Source organism: Desmodus rotundus, chromosome 12, assembly GCF_022682495.2.
Source record: "Desmodus rotundus isolate HL8 chromosome 12, HLdesRot8A.1, whole genome shotgun sequence".
Taxonomy (NCBI): domain Eukaryota; kingdom Metazoa; phylum Chordata; class Mammalia; order Chiroptera; family Phyllostomidae; genus Desmodus; species Desmodus rotundus.
Genome location: NC_071398.1, coordinates 100,287,879 through 100,307,845, shown reverse-complemented (window position 1 = coordinate 100,307,845; position 19,967 = coordinate 100,287,879). Strand labels below are relative to the sequence as shown.

At 61.0% G+C, this 19,967-nt stretch overlaps 1 protein-coding gene across 3 annotated transcripts in view; it reads left to right on the top strand.

Moving 5' to 3' along the window:
• The window catches only part of PBX1 (PBX homeobox 1), a 216,099-nt gene that overhangs the window by 170,406 nt on the left and 25,726 nt on the right, over positions 1 to 19,967 (top strand). For all 3 annotated transcript variants that reach the window (XM_053914521.1, XM_053914519.1, XM_053914520.2), the window contains 3 exons: positions 5,658 to 5,902; positions 10,577 to 10,767; positions 17,731 to 17,866. In XM_053914521.1, the coding sequence (XP_053770496.1) occupies positions 5,658 to 5,902; positions 10,577 to 10,767; positions 17,731 to 17,866 (572 nt within the window). The remainder of the gene's footprint in view (positions 1 to 5,657; positions 5,903 to 10,576; positions 10,768 to 17,730; positions 17,867 to 19,967) is intronic.

Genomic DNA, 19,967 nt, shown 5'->3' with positions numbered 1-19,967 from the left:
AGGCAGAGGGGCTCTGAGCAGCCGGCCCGCGGGGGCCCACGTGCCAAGCAGGGGTTACGTGACTGCGATCTGTGGCCCATCACGTCCCAAGAAGTAGAGACCAGAGTCACCGACGCCCAGCCTGGAAGGGGGGATGGCAAGAAAAGTTGGTGGGTTTCCCTGTAAAAGACCGAAAACGTAAACCGGGAAACGTGATGAAACGCTGCCCTGGGCCCCACATGGGGCCCAGCATGGAGGCTGCTGGTGAGACGTGAGAGAGTGACACTCTGAGCAGCTCCCGCGGGCCCACGTTCCATCCCAAAGCGCCACGCCAGCCCCGGTGCATGCACTCCCAGGTACCCGTGGGACCAAAGGGGTGCCATCTCAGGTCTTGCTGATAGCTGAAGCCCTCCGTTCCCCTGGCTCAGCCCACCTGCTTAGCTGCCCGAGGAGAAGAGTCAAAAGGGACAGAAGACACCTGGTTTCGTATTCAACCCCCGGGCTGCACCCTCTGAGACCTCGGGGTCTCTGAGTGAGGGGTTGGAAGGGCTCAGGGCAGGCAGCACAGAGTGGGTTTCAATGTCTGAAGAGGCCACGGGCTGGGACTTGTCACCTGCCAAGGCGACAGGACTTCCCCCAGCCAGCCGCAGCGTGTCAGAGACGTCCCACCAGGGTCGGGGCCTCGGCTCAGGCGTGCCACCCCTGCTGGGCCCACCAGAAGCTCCGCCAGCATCGTCCCCAGCCGGAGAGACTGTCAAACACGCAAAGACGGGGTTCTCTGTCAGGGATCCACCCGGGAGCTGAGAATTAGGGGTGAAGAACATCGGGAGAGATCTCAGTTCCACCTGTGGTTTAGAGGAACTGAGTTACTTCCCAGTCTCTTGTGGGGGTGGGGGTTGCCAGGGCCTCTGGTTTGTGAGAAATGAAGGAGACTGGAGGAAGGAGACTAGGGTCTGCCCATGGGGACTGTTTTGGTCACCAGAACCTCCTCTGTCCCCAGGCCTCAGGGCCGATGGTGGGAAGCGGGAGAGGTCCAGACTCATCTCGGAGGTCCAAGCCCCCACCTCGCTCCCTGCACCTTGATGGTGCCCAGCCAGTGACGGGTCCAGGGAACCGAGTCTCCCAGCGTGCAGCCCATGGTGGCACATCCAAACCTCAATTGCAGTCTGGGCCCTGCCCGGTCACTTTGCCTCTGCGTCTTCAGTCACCGCTCGTGACTTTGGAAGATCCCTTCACCTTTATAAGGTGATTCAGACAGTGGGTGCGAGCACTTCGTGAACAGGTAGAGGGAGCCGCTGCTGTCTCAGGAGGCTGGCACTTTGCTCATAAAACTGCGGACAGCGTGTTTCCAACCCAGACTCTCTGCAGAGTTCTGCCCGACACGGGGCAGGGGTGGGGGCGCGGAACAGCCTTGGGGTGAGGCCTGAGACCTCCACCCTCCCTCCAGCTCTCCTCCCGGTCCTGGCTCGTGGGCAGCAGGTCACCCTGCAACAAGCCTGCTGCTTTCACATCAGGCAGAGAGCCTGGCTGGAGAGCGTGAGTGTAGGCTGCCTCTCACCCCCTCCCAGACACCCGTCTGCAGTCTGTCTGTCTCTTACCCAGGCCTGGGTCCCCACACTGCTATTCACAGCTGAAGACAACCCTCTCTGTAGGTCTGGCCTCTCCCCAACCTTTGGGTGTGAATCCCGGCCTGGCAGTAGCCCCAGGGCTGGAAGCTTCCAGCCTCCTGGCCCACCTGTCCTCAGCGAAGGAACAGTGCCCTCTCGTGGGCACTGCCGGGAGCTGCCGCACCCGTCTGTCCACTCAGGCCAGGACCAGAGGCCCGCACCGGCCGGGACTCCCGCCTCACGTCCTAAATAAATTCGCCTTTGCATCTGGTGGGTTTTCTCCTTGGGTGAAGACAGAAGCGAGGACAGTGGGGATTGGAGCTGTGACGAGCTGTGATGGTCCCCTTATCTGATGTCACCTCAGATGCTATTTAAAGGGCAAGCGACCGTTTCTATAGAAACCACTCACCTGCCCTGACCAGTCTGTCACACGACTAGGGACCTGTGTGGGAAGGAAACGCCCCCTTTAAGAATTACAACCCACGGGTGAAGCCTACTGTTGGGGACCCCTCTGTGGGCAAATCCAGGGCAGGGCCACGTTTTTAGTGCCAGGGCTGCGTAGACCAGACTGTTAAAGCCTGCATGCACCGGCGCTAGCAGGGGATTCGCCTTTAACACCTGCATCAGGACTGGGCGCCCGGGGCGGGCGGGGCGGGCGCCCATCAGGGGCCAGGACCCTGATCGTATGTGATGGGCGCTGGATTAGGTGGCAGCCCCGCGGCTGAAATTGGATCTCGGAGGCTGAGCGCTCACAGCTCTGGGCCCAGGCAAGGGCTTGTCTGAGTCTTGCATGGCACCCGGAGATAAAAAGGACCTTTTAAATAATCATTTTGTCTCCTGCTCGCCAAGTGCCGGCTTCGAGCTGTAAACAGGTGGCGTCGGTTCCGCTTAGACGCAGCAATCCTCTCGTTTACTTATTTAACGCTGGCGGGGTTTTTTCCACCGACTAGCCGACCGGTTCCCGGATCAGAGCCCTGCACGCCCTTGTCGTGGGCACAGCCGCGTGTGCAGCGTGCGTGGACGGCTGCCGCCCACCCCGCGCGCCTCCCCCCGGCACGGCCACGCACAGCCAGGACCTCCCAGAGATGAAGGCGTCCTTGTGTCCTTACCGGTCCTGCAGGCTCAGCCGTTTTCTCTGAGACTTTTTATTTGATCACCACCGTTGGCCGAGTGGTGCCTGACATTTTTACCACACCAGTTTCTCGTCCACCTTTAGAAACCGGCTCTATTACGGTTTAATGGATCCTAATTTCTTTTTTTAAAAGTGTGTTCGTAGGACTCATGAAATGATAAAATCTAAGTGAAATGCCAACTCTTCCACTGTGTTTTTTAAATTGCCCGGAACTAACTGGACCCCTCGTCAGGAAGACTGGGGCTTCGCCCCCTGCGGCGGCCCTGAACCCTCTGTGGTGGGCGGGGCTTACTGCCCGCGTCCTTTCCCTCCCTGCTTTTATTTAAAACCACTTTGCTGTCCAGACCAAGGGAAATAGCGCCCAGGTCGGAGTGTGGAGTACATGTGTGCAGAGTCCGTGTGCGTGTAGCTTCCCGGTGATTGTTTAAAAGAGGCAGTGGGCGTTGGGTGGGGTGACGCGGAAGGCTGGAGGGAGTGTTGTTCTCAGTTGGATTCCAGCCCAAGAGAACAGGGCTAGGAGCATGCCCTGGTCCGCTCCCTGTTGTTGCTGGAACTGGAACCAGCTCTTCGGTCCCCAGATGCCGCTCTTGCCCGGCTCCCTGCTGCCATAACTGAGTGGATTTGGTAGCGGGAGGAGCCGCCGGGGGGGGGGGGGGGGAGTGCGGCAGGTGGGGCGCAGGGGCTGTGGAGGCTGCGGGGCCTCCCTCCGGCGGTCAGTGGGCAGGCCTCCCGGGCGAGGCACGTGCACCCCATGGAGATGCCACGGTTGTTGAGACCAGAAATGATAGTAAGATGGTTTGTGTCGGCCCCTGTGCAAGAGGGTTGTGAGTAGCCGGGAGGACCCGCCTGGTGGCCGCCCTGCCAGCTGCAGCATTGCTGCCGCCACCAGCAGGAGTCGCTCGTGGCCTCCGGGGTGGCCTCTGGGATGGGCTGGCAGTGAGGTTCGGGAGAGTCGGTTGGAGAGGGTTTTGCCCCAGCCCAGGTTTTTTAACAACCACGCTGAAGGAACAATCCAGAGAGATTCAGAGATGATTCTTTCTTTTTAAGGAGCCATAAATATTTTTGTTGATAAAGCAATTAAAACTCACTAAGTAAAGCCCACTAGAGAAACAGCCATAACGCCGCACACTCCTGCCCCTGCCCCGGGAAAACCCACTGCTCGAGGGCCAGGAAGGAGGGTCGGGGTGGCTGCCACTCCTGTGCACACCTTCGACCTTCACGGACGGACGTTCGGGTCAGGAGACCGCATTCAGCGGCTTTCTTAAAGCCTTCTGGGCGGTCCCGCGTTCTTCAGGGGCCTGTGGGCCTGTGTGCCAGTGCGTCCACAGAGCCGGGTGACGGGACCCAGTCCTCACCGGGCAAAGACCAGCCCCAGGAGCAGGGAGCTCCCGTGCAGCCTCCTGGGCCTCAGAGGAAGGAGGGCCCTCCCTGGGGGAGAGCCGACAAAATACTCCTCAGCAGTCTGCTACCTGCGTGCACCCCGGGCCGGGGCAGTAGCGTGCGGGTGTGATGCCGGAAGGGCCGGGGTGGCAGGCGCGGATCGCCCCCGAGTGCCCGGCTTGCTTTCTGCACCAGGGACACGTTTCCACCCTTTCACCCCCCCATCCCCACTCCAACGCCAACGTGGCTCGACCTTGCACTTGACCTCCATGTCTCGTGTGGGTGATGCTGGAGGACTTGGGATTTCTGTGTGAACCATTTTCCTGGTTGGTTCTCATCAATCTGTTCGAAGCTAGGGGCACGAGGGCACCGCTGGTGTTGCCTGCGATGGAGCACCCCAGATGTCTGCATGTCCCCCCTCACACTGAGCTCCTGTCCCTTCCCTGTTTCAGCCTAGTGGGCACACGAGACACACCTCCCCCAAGCAGCTCTCGTTCCCCATTGGTCCAGCGTCACACCTGCGGGGCCCAGGGACCCTGCCGGCCCTTCCCCAAGTACGGACGAACTCGGGACCCCTGCTCCCCTGTCCCCAGTCACTGCCCTACTCAGAATGTTCTTTGGTGGTTTTAAGTGGGCAGTCTTGTCAGGTCCCCTCTTGACAAAGACGTGGTGGCTGGTAGCTCCACGTGGAGGAGTGATGTGTTTGCGGCAGGCTGTGCGACTGGCGATTCACCGAACCCCTCGACGGCCCCAGCCCAGACCCTGCACCCCTGTGGCCGTCTCTTTCCTGGGAGCCGCCCGTCCCTCCCAAGTCCTGGCTTCTCTGAGTCCAGCACCGTGTGTTCAGAGGCCCAGCCTGGTGGCCCACCAGGCCGGGCAGAGTCCGGGTCTCCCAGGACAGCGCTGTGGCTCCAGGGCCGCCCGTGGCCACTGCTTCAGACGTGCCGCACTGCCGCTCGCCCAGCGCAGGGTCTGACGGACCGCACCTCCGACCCCAGCCCCTGCGCAGTGGGAACTCAGGCCGTCCGGACATGACTGCGTCAGAAGGAAGGCCAGGAGCTCGCAGACGCCTAAAACTAGACCTGAAGAAGGAAATGGTCTTCCTTCCATTAAAATTTGGCAGTTTGGGGATGAAAGCAAAAATGATAGTTATTATTAACTTTGTGTCTTGAAAGTCTTTTACTGTGGTAAAATTTATCTTTTTGACTCTTTCTAAGTGTGTACCTCAGTGGCATTGAGTACTTTCTCAGGGTCACCCACCATTGCCACCGTCCTCGAACTCCTCCAAACCTCCCCAGAGGGAGCCTCTTCCCACAGAGCACTGACCATCCCCACCCAGTCCACGTCCTGCCACGTGACCATGACGGCCCTGGGCCCACAGAGGGGAGCGCCACCCCCCGGGACAAAGCATCCCCCCTCGCGTCCTCGTCCTCTGCATCTGCTCTTTCCCAGCCACTCGCAGGCACTCAGAAGCCACCCTGCATGGGATTCGGAGACTCACAGTACCCAATGAAGCGATGGGTTTTCAGTTTCAATTTCTCCCCTCTGTCTTCCTGCAGTTCTGAGCATCCGGGGCGCCCAGGAAGAGGAGCCCACTGACCCCCAGCTGATGCGCCTGGACAATATGCTGCTCGCCGAAGGGGTGGCCGGCCCTGAGAAGGGCGGAGGCTCAGCAGCGGCGGCAGCAGCCGCAGCAGCCTCTGGGGGGGCCGGTTCCGACAACTCGGTGGAGCATTCGGACTACAGAGCCAAACTGTCCCAGATCAGGCAGATCTACCACACGGAGCTGGAGAAGTACGAGCAGGTAGGCTCTGCCGGCCCCGGGGGGCAGGGGGGCCGTCGGACACACCCTTCTGTTTACGTACAGCGAGCTGTACGGTAGGGTGGCAGCCAGGGTCTCTGGGAACCCTGGAGTCAGATGACTTGGATCCCAGTCCTGATGCCCAGCCCACAGTCTGTGAGACCCCGTGCTCCACGTCCACTGCCCCAAAGCTGGTGGCGTGTGGCAGAGAGCTGTGGGTTTGGGGTCAGGATGTCACAGGGCCATGAGAAACGAGGCCTTAGACCGCACAGAGGTGTGTGAGGGGGATGCATTCAGCTAGAGCAGAGCACCGCCGGACCGAGGCCCACGCTCCACTCACACTCATGCACGCTCACGCTCACTAATACACCAGGCTGTTTCCGTGGCCGGCGTGCGCGGCACCACTCTCCATCCTCTCCCTGACAGACACGGCCGTCTCCGCTGCTGAGGCCCAGCAGGTGACGCGCGGCGCTGGCTTGCGGGCCCTGGCTGTCCTCTTTACGGAGTCACGATGGGGAGAGGGAGGGGGAGTGGAAGGCTCGGCCTCCAGCCCACTGGGACCGTGTAGGGAGAAGGCGAAGCAAGCTTGACGGGCATTCAAGTTTTAAAATAGAAATGGCCTGTTAAAGCTCAGAGGGAACGGAGTTCCACTGCGGCGCTCCTGTCTGCCTTTGAGACGGATGTCTCCACAGTCCCCTCTCTCCTGAGACAGATCACCGCCAAGGGGTCAAGGCCACACGGGCACAACCCAGCCGTGTTCCCAGACTGGGAACCCAGCGGCTGGGCTCACTGCGGGGAGAGGGAAGCATCTGGAACAGGTGTCAGGCCACAGTGCTGGCTCACGTGACGTTGCCCCAGATCCTGGAGGTGCTGGGTGGAGAGCTGGCTGGCCCGTCGAGTGAGAGCCCAGGGCCTGCCCCACCTGTGGGTAACTGGGGAGGGTGTGTGGGGACATTGCTTGCAAGGGTCCACAGCCAGCCTTGTGCCGTCTGTCTCCTTCCCCACTGAGCCTGTCCCTGGCACAGCTGCCTGCCTAGGCCTGTCATCCAGGGAACTCAGGGCAAACTCCAGGGGCACAGAGGGACCCCAATGTGCACCCCTCACCCCGCCCACCAAACCCGCAGCTGGAATGGACGTTAGGTGGGAAGGTGGGAAGCCTGGCTTCATTCTTGGCTCCGATGGCAGCATAGAAGAACAGACCGTTTCCTTGGTCGAACCACCAATCACTCCTCCGTCCTTGTCCAAAACGAGGGCAGCCCTTTTGGCCACATGATCCCATCCGTTCCTCAACGTAGCCCTGGGGTTGTACGCCCAGGACAGGCAGTGTCGTCATCTCCTTTTGACACAGGTGAGACAGTGAGGTCAGAGGTTTGGTGATGAGTCCAGGGCACCAGGCTGCACACCCAGTGCGGGGCAGGGTCGCCCTGGGATCTGGGGTTCACCGCCTCCCGGGGCGATGCCGACTCTACACTGTCCAGGGCCGAGCGTGTCTGCAGGTGCAGGGGGCTGGCTGTCCCTGCGGCCCCGGGGACTGGACGTGCGCCTTCTCCAGAGAATAAGGTGTGGGGACCGTGGGGACCATGGGGCCCGGGAGCTTCACGAAGAAGTCTGTCATCCCAGAGCGCGTGGCCTAAGTGGTGGGAACAGCTGTGCGTGTTACTCTCAAAAACGGCCGGGGCAGTGTCGCCTGACCCACGGGGGCGTCTTCTGGGTGAGACCCGAGCCCTGCTGAGCCCACTCGACGTGCCTGGTCCTCTATTAGTGCCTGCTGCATTGTTCACCCCCGCAAAGAGCGGGCCGTGGGGACGTGACGCCGTTAACCGTGCGGGGGGTCTGAGAGAGAGAGCTGCCTCCGTGTCCCGGAACCATCGCTCGTGGCAGCGTTTGTGAAGAAGAGCAGGAAGCCTCAGTAGAGGGGGACGCCCTCTGCGCCCAGATGAAGTGACCGCACGGACGCGCTCAGGGTTGCTGTGCTGTGTCTGCGTTTCGTTTCCTTAGTGGTGTGTGGGCGTGGACGACCAGGCAACCGGTTAGCTCCGCAGTATTGAGCTGTCACCACCCTCCCCACCCCTCCAAAACCGGGGACCGACCCGAGTCAGCCCCTGTCACCCTGAGGTTACTGAGTAAAGCAGGCTTCTAGGGCTTTTATTAGAGAGGACGGGGGGAATGGTTTTGTTCATTACACGGGGCTGGGAACCCACCTTTTCAGCACGTCGTCCTGGTCACTGAGGGTTGGGGAGCCGGCGGGTCTAACCGATGAGACCGCAGGGCGCAAACCTGGGCGTTCGTCTATGCGCTGTGATCTGTTTGTTCTGATCTTTGCCCGAGGGTATGTCTATCGACTTTAGAGGTGGGGGGGGGAGGCGCATCATCAGTTGCCTGTGTCAGGCGCCCCAGCTGAGGATGGATCCCGCAGCCTTTTGGTGCCCAGGACGACGCTCCAAGCCACCGAGCGCCCCACCAGAGCCCAGTGCTGTCTTCTAAAGAGCAGGCCCTGCAGGGCTGCGGGGCCCCCAGTTTTCACAAGCGATGCGGCCGGGACACTGGCGGCCCGTCTGGCCCGGGCTAGGTCAGCGTGCTCACAGTGGCCGGCCCCTCAGCACAGTCTTTGGAGGGACTGGCATCATACGCAGTTGGGGTTCAGGGGAGAAGGTCGGTGAGCAGAGAGCAGGGCACCATCATGGACTCCAGGACCTGGAGTGAGACTTTCCCAGAGGGCGTGTCCTCAGCTTGCTGCTCCCAGAAATGGCCTTGTGCTGGCACCTGGGACTGTCCTTTCACTTGGCTCCCGGGGACCGCTGCCATGCTGGCCTTGGGAAGGACTGTCTTCATGACATCTCCGTAGGCCCCTCCGTCCCGGGACCCGCCAGCCTGCGAGGGTCCTATCCGGCGGTAACCCAGCTATCCACAGTGCTAGGGAGGCAGCCCGGCTGCCGGGCCAGAGGAGGAGGCTTGGGCAGCAGAGGCCGGCAGAGATCTGGGTCATGATATTCTGTCCGTTTGACCCAGAACTGAAACGCAGGGCGCCATTGCCACGTGTCCCGAGCAGCTGGCCAGCAGCTGTCTCACTGTCCGTGGCAGTGGTGGCCTCTGCTGTCCCTTGATGGTGGAGTGGGCGGGGCCCCAGGATAACATCAGACAGTGTGAGTGTGTGTTTTTATTCTTAGCAGTGAAGCACTGTTATTATTAGCACTGTGGCTTCACAGCAGGGAGCCAGCACGTTTGGCAGTGCCCCCTCCTCTGGCTCCCCAGGTGGGGGCTGCAGAAAGCTGGCTGGGGTGCATGCTGCACCCAGACCCTGCACACCCCGCCCCCAAGCTGCCTGGGACCCCAGCCAGCTCCAGCCCAGGTCTGTCTCCCTCCCTTTTTGCACAGCTTGGGGTGGGGAGGCTTAGGGAGAAGGAAGTTAGACACCGAGCTTGTGTTTCTATGGTGACTTTTGAGTGGCTGCAGAGTGCTGCATGGACCATCGGCCACGGACCGTCTTTAGTATGTGCCTGCAGAGCAGGGAGACGGCGCCTGCGAACCCCTTCGTTTTCACCAGGAGGGACGCTGAGGCCTGAGGAAGCTCACCGAGCCCCAGTGAGTGCTGGGTTTCTAAGGGACCAGCCTTTCAGAGAGAGAACAGCCCGTGTGCATGCAGCCAAACACGTGCATAAGAGCGCGGCCCTGCCACAGGGAAGGGAGACAGGGACGGAGGTGTCGGGCGGCTTTTGAAGGCCCCCAGCTAAGTGGGCCCCAGAGGTGGCCCCGTCCGCTGGGCTCCTGTGAGGGGCGCTGCGCCCACAGCCCACTGAGCCCCATGGGGACGGCCAGGCTTGTGGGAGAGTCAGGAGCGCTCACGTGCACTCAGACGAGCCAAGCGAGGCCCTGAGCAGGGAAGGGTTCGCCCACGTCCTCGGAGCCTCGGAGGGGCCTCTTGCCTTTTCTGTTACACACCTGACCCACTTGGACGGCGTTGCCGAGAGTGCCCCTGTGTGGCAGCGCTTCATGGAGTGACGAGCTAGGGACGTGCAGCAAAGGGCAGACGGGGTTATTGAGGGGCAGGCTCAGCTCTGGGGAAGGACGGGCCCCCGGCTGGAATGGCAGGATGGGGTGTCTGGGCACTGTGTGGCTTTGGGAAGGGCCCTCTGTCTTTCCATGCCTCCATCTTCCCAGCTGTAAAGGGCCGGTGACCTCCAGCTGACACCTGGAGCAGAGGGCACATGGGTCACAGACGACGAGGCTCCCGTCTGCAGGGGAGACCCATGTTGGTGGTGCTTCTTCGGGGCTTCCAAGGACAGGTCCCTTTGCGTTAGAGATGTGGGGTCTTCTGGGGGCCCGTGAGGGGGGTTTCTTGTGGTGAGAGCAGAAGTCAGAATGGGCTGGCGACTCCCTTCTTCTGTCAGGGCTAAAGGACAAGGCACAAAGTTTGTGCCTTGTTGACCCCAGACTCTGCTCTGTGGACGTCGGGGTAGAGGGTGGCGATCTGTGCTCCACACTGAAGTTAGGTTCTTGTGTGTTACAGTGGTGAAGTCATGAAAGAAATGGTTAAGAATTTTCTTTCCTCTCAGAATCAACATACGGCCAGGAGTCAGCGTCCCATGGACTTTCTGCGCCATCGCTTAACCTGTGCCTCCCATTTGACAAAACGCCACCAACAGGCCCCCCTCACCATGCCGTGTCCTGTCCCCCCAGGCCTGCAACGAGTTCACCACCCACGTGATGAACCTGCTGCGCGAGCAGAGCCGGACCAGGCCCATCTCCCCGAAGGAGATTGAGCGGATGGTGAGCATCATCCACCGCAAGTTCAGCTCCATCCAGATGCAGCTCAAGCAGAGCACGTGCGAGGCCGTCATGATCCTGCGCTCCCGGTTCCTGGACGCGCGGTGAGTCACCCCTGGCCGGCCCCCCCAAGGCCCCCTCTTCCCCGTGTTGGATGCTGAGCCGGCGCACCCAAGGGTGGTCGGCAGGGCAGGGTGGGAGAGCTGTGAGACAAGAGCTACAGGGAGCAGGGGCTGGGGGGCCGATGTGTGTCCCGGCAACAAGGGTGACTGGGCTGCAGTGACAGTGAGGGTGGGACTTCAGTCCTCCAGCTACTGGGGACCCCTTGGTGGGGCCATCATGTCTCACGAGCACGCAGCAATGGCACGTGGAGAGCTGGGCCCTTCCCACAGCGTGTGCCGGCCGGTCACCACGGGCCATGCTCCAGGCTAAGGCAGCAGCACATGGCAGGGCGGCATGGTCCGTGGGGCGCAGGGGCCGAACTTGGGCTCAAGGCCTGGTATTTTCCTGCCTAGCGCTGTTGCACAGGACCCTGCTGTGGGGCCAGAGAATCCAGCCGAAACCCTGGGCTCCAAGGCCCTTCGAGAGAGAAACCACACGCAGAGCACAAGCCAGCAGCTGGGTCCCCCCACCCTGTAGACCAGAGGGTCCGTGCAGACCCCCAGCCACCTCTGGTGCCCAATGCCCAGCCCGTGAGGTGGTGAGAGCCACACACCTTCCTGCAGAGCCTCCGGGAGATTGTCCCACAAATGCCCTGCAGACCGTGGCTGTCCTCTGTGATTGCACTTCACCTTCAGTTAGCATCTTCTCTAAGGCAGGGTCCACCGTGTGTTTTGTCAGCTTCTGAAAGTAACCCCAATCCACAGTTTTTCTTATTAAAGCGTCACAGGCGCACCCTCCCTCGTGGGAGCATGCCCACGCCTCCCCCTTCCCCTTCTTTGTTCCCCACAGGCAGCATCTCCCAAGCCCTAAGGGTCCCCAGGAGACCTGCAACCAGGGGAGCAGTGGGCAGCGGCAGCTCTTCCCGGGTTCACAACCTGAACCCGGCCCCAAGGTCCCCTCCTCTCTGACTTCCCCATGAGCCGCCAGCAGCCCTGCCCGAGCTCACGTCTTCCCCGCAGATTTCTGGGAGCCGGAGCTGCCCGCCCAGGCTCTCCTCTGTCCTTCCTTCTGTCCTGGGCTCGCCCTTGTTTCCCTGTCCTTGGCTTCAATCAGCATACTCTCAAATTTAAAAAACCGTCACGTGTGTCAGGCGCACCATCTCCCAGTCATAGTTGTCTCAGGCGCAGGTGACCACGCTCCCAATCTCTCACCCCGGGGTTGTGCGTTTTTCTCTGTTTTCATCGTCCTGGTCTTTGCAGCCCCCAGGCCCGGCGTCTCCACCACCCCCTCTTCTCCAGCGCGCTTTGGGCTCCATGGAACCTGACGTGAGGGTGCCAGCCAGCAGCCTGTCTCTGGGCCAGCTGGGGTTCTCGAGAGAAAGTAAACTGAAGCTTGCTTTTCCCAGCTGCGCATGGCGGTGACCAGGGGAGGCGAAGTCCCCCAAAGGGGGGACCCTATGCCTCTCGCCCCCCACCCAGCACCCCAGCAGCCAGTGGCCTGGCTCCTCTAAGTGGGCTGTTCCACACGGTGCACCGAGCAAGCGACTGGTGGCCTCTGTCTCGGCCCCTCCCTCGTGCAGCCACCACTCTGCCATCCCCATGGCAACTCCCCTCGTTAAAATGCTGGTGCTGGCATTTGTGTTGGCAGATACTGAGAAGGAGAGGAGTCGGGCCCAGACTGAGTTCTTTTCAAAAAGGCTTGGGGAGGTGGGAGGGGCAGAACCCTTGTGTCGTGGGGTCTGTTCTTGCTGCGACTCACAGCCCTGCTGCACCCAGTTCAAGGTCAGGCTCAGCTCGTTCCATCCGCATCCACCAGCTTTTGCCTCGCCTGTCCCACTGGGCAGCAGAAGGACAGTCCCTTCAAGAGAGGCTTCTTCCCTCTTTGGTCACCACCATGGAGTCCCTGCCTCTGAGCCAGGCTCCCAGGGAGACGGCTCGCCCACTGCTGCTGTCTTCGGCACTCACTCCAAGCGTGTACTTGGTGCGGTGGAGGAACGCAACCCCACAGCCGCCTGAGCCTGGCAGCCACTGTCTGAGCTCGAGCGGAAGTGTCTGCCCAACCGGCCAGCTGAGGGGCAGGAGGCAGCACCGGTGCCCAGGCTGCAGTGGGCCGGCCGGTGCACACACCTCGCTCTGCAGGGTCACGCTCCCACCGGTGTGCGTGCTGCTCAGCCTGGCCGCTCTGGCAGGCAAAGACTCCCTCAGGGACAGGTGGAGTGCCAGGGGGCCTGTTTTGGCCATGGGGCGGGGCTTCCCTCTGACACCAGGTGTGTAGAGTGAACATCCCTGCTTTGCTGGGTGACCCTCCTCTGTGTGTCCTCCATGGTTGCCCAGTGTGGCCCCAGCTTTAGCGGCTGGGACAGCACAGCTGTTCCCGTGCAGTGTCAGGGGCCAGGAGTCTACGTGCTCTGCTCCGGCCGCGCGTCACTGTGCTCAGGTCTCGTCTGAGCCCCAGTCCCCTCCTCCAGGCTCCCCAGTGTGGGCACAGCCCTGGACCCTGAGATGGCAGGGCAGCAGCCCCAGCTCCTAGCAGCTGCCTTCTGCACAGGCGCCTGCGGTGCAGCCAGCAGGAATTGTGCCTTTTTAAGCTTTTCCCTGAACCCCCTTGTCCACGGACTCAAACCTCCGATTGTAGCCCACTCAGAGGGGTGCCAGCCATCCTGATCTCGGCCCCTGCCGCTCTGGGGAGGCTGGGAGCCAGAGGAGGGGCGGGGCGTGGGGGCTGTCCTAGCTCACGGGCCTTGGTGGGCTGCCGCCCCCACACCCTGTGCCTCCCACTGCCCCCGCGCCAGGAGATTGTAACGTGAAGGCTGCGCGCACCCTCCTGCCACGTGCCACGTTGTGCCGTCGTCCTGGCAAGCGTGCTGTCAGGGCTGCACGTACATCTTTCTCTCCTTTTCTTTTTCTTTATTTTTTGCAGTGCAGAAATTAAAGCAGTTTGTGGGCAGGGTGCCGAGCAAGGAGAGGCAGTGAGCTAGAGCTCAAAATCCAAACCCTATAAACACATTTTTCTTAGTTTGAACCCTCTTGCTGATTGTCTAGTGACAGTGTGACTTTTTGAATAATGTCTCGCTGGCGGTAGGTAGCAGCACGGACACAAACACGGTGGGGAGAGCCCGTGCGCACCTCACCTTGGAAGAGGGGGCTGCACAGAATGACTCAGCGGAGTGGGTTGGGGGCGCGGAGAGGAAGGGCATGGGGAGGTCCGCTCGCACGGGCTGTAGCTAGATCAGTTACCAACGAATGGAGCTCTCGCTGGCTGCTGGGTGCTGCATCAGCCATCGGAATAACAAAGACCAAACCCGAATGTGCCTCCAGCCTTCAGGGGCGGAGTCTCTTAGCCGCGTGGAGTGGGGAGGCTGGGGGCAGCGGGCCGGCAGCCCTGAGTCTCAGAGCAGAGCAGCGCAACGGTGGCCAAGGGATGGAGTCCTGAGCCACAGAAGACCACACACTGCGGCGTCCTGGGCGTCGCTGGCGTGAGCAGTCTCTAGGTGTTGGGCACCGGGTTTCAGACAAGAGTGAAACATGGCCCTTCCCTGTGGGGTTTGCCGGGAAGTGGGGGAAACACACACCATGCGCAGGTTGCAGCGAGAGAGGCGTGGGGGGTGGGAAGAGGCGAGAGCCTGGCAACCGGGCGTGTCTCGGGGTGGGGAGGGGGTGCGTGCACCATGGCTGGATGAAGTTGTAAAGCACGGGTGGGGCTGGGGGGAACAGGCCCCAGGGACAGGTGGACCCCTGGAAGCCCTGGACGGGCCCTGCGACCACATTGCTTATGTCCTGTTAGGAGGCAGAAACCCTCAGGGCTGGGTGAGGAGGGACAGTCGTCCTCTGCGGCATAAATTCTCCAGTCGCACTGCTTGGGTCCAAGTTCTGGCAGCGCCCCCGACCCCTTTGTGACTCTGGGAAAGTGGCCCATCCTAACACTTGGTTCTCGTGTCTGTGAAGCGGGAACAGTTTCATCTACAGGAATAAATACGGCGACAAGGAGGAGAACCTCGTGTAGTGTCTGGGACGAAGCATGCAGATGACTGCTCAGCTGTGCAGTAGCAAGGGTCATTTCCATCACACCTCATCGTACAGCTGATGACAAGAGGGATGAGAGTTACTGTCGTCACTGGCATGACCAGACCCTCAGATGCAAGGCTGGGGGACCACTCTCTTGGAGCCGAACTGAGCCGAACAGTGGGGCGGGCTGCGGAGGGCCCCAGACTGGGGGTGGAAGACCCCCCCACTGCACTTAAGCGCTCAGGGAGCATGTCCCCATTTCAGACACACGCTGGCGTACCTCAGGCTAGACGAAGGCAGGAGCTGTGGGGGGCCTGCTGCACTCCGAGGGTGGACCCCAGCTGTGCGTTCCTGCCCTCCGTCCCAGAGGGCGTGGGGCTCTGTCTCTGCAAAGCTTTGGTCTAGAGCTGCACTCTCTCGTGTGTGGTGTTTGACTTCAGGTTTTAATCAGTTAAAGCATATTGAAACAAATGAAATTTCATAGCCCCCCAGGTTCAGGAGCCACATGTCAGCTGTTCTGCAGCCACGCGTGGCTGGCCGCTCTGCTGTGGCACAGAGCCTGCCGGCCAGGCACCACATGCCTCCTGAAGAGCAGCGCAGTGCGTGGGACACTGGCGCACTCGAAAGAAGAGATCTGGCCTGACCACTGCCTCTGAAGAGGGCGAGACAGCAGGGGCGCGACGTAGCCCGGCTGCTGGTACATGCCGGGAGCGCGGCTGTTGGAGGGAATGGACGCATGAGCCAGCACATGCAGTGGCCGTGTCTTTGGCGATGTCGTTATGTGATGTGGGTGACAGAAGGGAGCTGATTGGGTGACAGGAGACCAGCTTCGGAGAGGTTTGCATGAAGCACCCGGACTGCGCGGCGGCCAGCGGGGCGGCGGCTCTCAGGAGCGAGCTAGAGCCAGGCATGGGGTGAGGGGCAGGGGCGGGTGGGGTCAGCACTCTGCGGACGTCCCCGGTGCCGTGTGTCAGACCACTGCCATTCCCAGTTTTGTCCCCAGAGCGCCTTGTTTGTCCGACAGCGTTGAGTCTGCCTCCACATTTCTTCACTTCAAAACCCAGTAACTGACTCTCCCAGCTTTTGATTGGCTTGAAATTTCAAATATTGGCCCCCAAGCTGGTAACCTTTCAAGCCCTAGCAAAGAAACCAGGTGTTTTATAGCTCAAGTCACCTTGTCATCAGAGGTGTGTTATTTTCACCAGGTTTCTTGAAATTCTGAAAAACCCGGATCCTGGGGTTAAACAGGCCCTAGATTGAGACAGCCACAGAAAGGGGTGACAAGAGCATCCATTGGATGGATGAGGCCACCTCGGGAATATGGCCTGGCACAAGAAGGAACGAGTGGGGACCGCCAGTCTGCACAGCCCAGACCACCCACTTGTTCCCAACAGGCCGCTTTCGGGCTCAGTCAGAAGAGTCACAAAACCTTGCTGTGATGTGAGTGCAGACAGCGGAGCGAATGGCCGAATGGCCCGGCTCTCCCAGTTAGGGCAGCCTTCGGGGTTCAGGTCCCCAGACCCCAAACCACTTTGTGCTTCAGGCAAAGAGGTGCCCAGAGACCACGTAAAGACAAGCCTGGGGACCGTGTCAGCCACGGCGCTCCCACCAAACTCCCATCATGCGGGAGCCTGGGACACGTGCCAACGTTTTAGTCGGGCTTGTCAGTCCAGTCTGCCCAGCTTCTGGCGCTGGGCAACCCGGAAACTCAGCGTGGTTCGGGAGGGCCACTTGGTCCTGGCAGGGCCTTGGACAGGTGTGGTCCTCACCTGCGGGCAGATGGTGCTTGCCCGGTAAAATCAGGCACTTCACTGCACTAGTTAGTCCAGGCGGGACCCTGCAAATACCGTATTAGCTGCGTCTCCTATCCAGCAGAGCGGTCGGTGCTTTCTGTTGGCTGAGTTGGAAATTCGATTCCCTGTCCTAACCAGGGGTGCTCTGGACATCTTTTCCATAAGGAAGAGTTTTGCTAGGAGCAGGAAAGGTGGCCGGGCTGACAGAGCTAACCTGAAGAAGGAGCCCACCTCCTCAGGTTAGCCGTCGGGGGTGCAGGGGGCAACTAGTGTCTGCAGTGAGCCGGGTCCCCAGGCAAGGCCTCTCCTGGCAGGAGGCGACTAAGGAACCCTCACCTTAAATTAGTTCAAGTAGCACTTTTTTTAAAGGCAGAAAAATACTTTTATTCAAGAAGCCGCCTTCCCCTCTGCCGCCTGGACATCGGTTTCACCGCTTAGCAACCGCTCTTCCCGTTTCCAGTGAAACACCCTTCTCCCCGGGCCGGAGGTCAGGCAGCCAGGCCCTCTCTGAGACACCTGCGGGGCATGTGGCATACACCAGCATGGGGCAGAATAGAGAGACAGTGACCGCTCGTCTGTGCCTCGGGGCTCAGCCCCTCCCGAAGGACATGTGCACAGAGGCAGCTGGACATGGCTGGTTGCACCCATCGGACCCGAGCTAATGTGGTGGCTCCGTGACAGACACACAGTGACCTTCGGACCCAGCTCCCCTCGCTGGGGAGTGGGAGCAACTGTCTCTACCCCACAGGTTGTGAAAACTGAGTGACCGGAACTGCGTGTATGAGGGGCAGGCGTGGGGTCCCGGCCTGGTCCATGCAGCAGGCACTGTGCTGAGGGTGGGCACCCCCCTACCCACCCCCTGAGGCTCGTGGGACATTCCTCACTCAGCTGACGAGGCCGAGCGTGGAGTGGCCTCCAGGTGACTCGGTGGAGGGGATTCCCTTAACCCGGGAGTCCAAGCCCAGGTGGTCGGAAGCCTCACGCCCTCCCCTACCTCATGCAAACACTCGGCCTGGCACAGCAAAGACACGCGTATGTGACAGTTCTGGCCCTCAGCGCCTTCGTGTGGCCTCCTCTGTGAGCCGCGCCCTCTCCCAGCGGGCCCTCCCAGTCTGTGAGTGTTCGGTGTGAACTCGATCCTGTCCTTTGTCTCCTGTCTCCGGTGCAGGCGGAAGAGACGGAATTTCAACAAGCAGGCGACCGAGATCCTGAACGAGTATTTCTATTCCCATCTCAGCAACCCTTACCCCAGTGAGGAAGCCAAAGAGGAGTTAGCCAAGAAGTGCGGCATCACCGTGTCCCAGGTGAGCGTCCCAGAGGCTCAGCTTCCACCGGGGTGGGGGGGAGGCGGGGGGGGAGGGGCACCTGGCCGGGCCGGGCTGTTGGCCTTCCTGCACTCGAAGGAAGTGCGAGCTCGCAGGAGCCTGAGACGGCTCGGTCGGCACGTGGCATGTGTCCGGAGGGGAGCCTCAGGTAAGCACCCAAGGGACCGGAGGGGACCCGCAGGGGCCGCAGACTGAGGAGGGCAGGCAGAAACAGCTCTCGGCACCCTCCACTGACCAAGCCGGGAAGGTTCTTACGTGAACTTGGAAAGTCATCTGCACTTCTCATGTCGTTTCTCAAACATAGACAGCCTCAGCCCGTTCACTGCCCGGCCCAGGAACAGTACGGGCCAAGGAGTGGAGCATTTCAGTGACAGGGACCGAAATGCCTTCCATGGTAGGCTCGCTGGGACCAAAGGCGTGTAGGGACTTAGCCCGCCACTGTGATGGAATTGGAAAGGCTGGACAAAGTGTCCCTGAGTGCCCCTCCCCCAAAGAGCTACCCCACAGCCGGCGCCGCTGCCGTGGAAAGTCGCAGGCCGTAGAACTTTATGGACCAGGGTCTCCAGCACTAATGTGCGGGAGAGAGGCCGGCAACGCGTGTGTGTGCATTCGTGTCAGACGGGCCCGGCTTCTCCCTCGGTCCACACCCTGGCTGCCCCCACCGCCTCTAGCTGGGGCCAGGAGGGAGAGTTCTGAAATCTGTCGGAGAAGGTTTTCGCAGAACCACGTGACATGCGAGAGGTCCCCAATGTGCTGGCACTCCCATAGAAGACGCGGAGGGAGAGGAGGCCACGGCGACGGGAAACCCCACTGAACGCCTTCCAGTCGTTTTGTACACATTGAGCATCTGCACTTTCTTGAACCGCGTCCTGGCTTCTGCTGCCCCCTGCGGTCAGCCGTGGTTAGCCAGCAGGCGGGGCTGTCTGAATGGCGGCTCCTCCACACCCGGGACTTGCAGTTGAAGACATTGCCGGGGGAGAGGGGAGGTGGCTAGCCCTAGCCACACCCTTCCAGAAAGAGAGGGTGGGGAGAGCCAACTCCCTTTCCACTCAGGCCCTCCATAGGTGCTTCCATCTGGCGGAAGGTCATTTCCAGTCTTGACAGCCCTGGGACCGCACAGCCCCTGGGCACACTCAGGTGGCCTGGCTTTGTCTCAAACCACCCCTGTCCAAACCCAGACCACCCCCCCCCCCGCCACAGGCAAGGAGAATTGATGCGCTCGGTGCTCACTGCGCATGTGAGGGGAGGCTCCAACCTCCACCCCACAGTCTATGAGCATCAGCCGTGGAGCCATCTGTGTTATCTGAGCTCTGATTCTGGGGTGTAGGCCCCCAGGCCCCCATTGAAGACAGCAAGAGCTGTGCAGGAGCCGGCCGGCATAGAATCCAGACATCTGCACGCCCCCGCCCGTTCCCAGGGGTTGGCCACCCACAGAGGGCAGCCTTGTGAACTCCAAGGTCTCACCCTGGTTCTGACTCAGCTTCTCTGGAACGAGGGAACAGGAGGCCGGGAATCTGTTCTCACCAGTTCTCCATGCCCTTGACTTTGGAAGAGACTGCTGTACGCTCTGAGTGGTCTCGTCCACGTCCACAGCGACAAACAGGCCTCTGCTCCAGTCTGCAGATGGCACTTCCTACCTGACAGGACTTTGCCACAGCTCTGTCCACGGGCCTCTCAAACTTCCTGTGTTCAAACTGTGCCCCAGGGTCTCCCCAGGAGACCTGCTTCCCCCGCCTCAGACCATGCCTGTCGCCTGTGCACCCTGGTGCCTAGCAGGCCCTTGGTGCATGTGCCGAACAGTGAGCTCCGTAACGAGGACGCTGGTTCAGCACGTCGCCCAAGTGACAGGGCGTGGCTGTCACTTGGTGGGCCACCAGGACCACACCTGGCATCTTCCCTCCCGCCCACCGTCCTCACTTAGACAGCAACTGTCCCCAAACATGTCCCTCCACCCGCTTTCTTCCCGCTTCCCCCCCTGTAGCTGTTTTTTTTAATCAGCCCTCAGGCACGTCCTTTCTTCCTCAGAAGTTCCCCCAACAACCTCCTGGTCCCCCTTTCTCAGCTCATGCAGCTCCTCAGA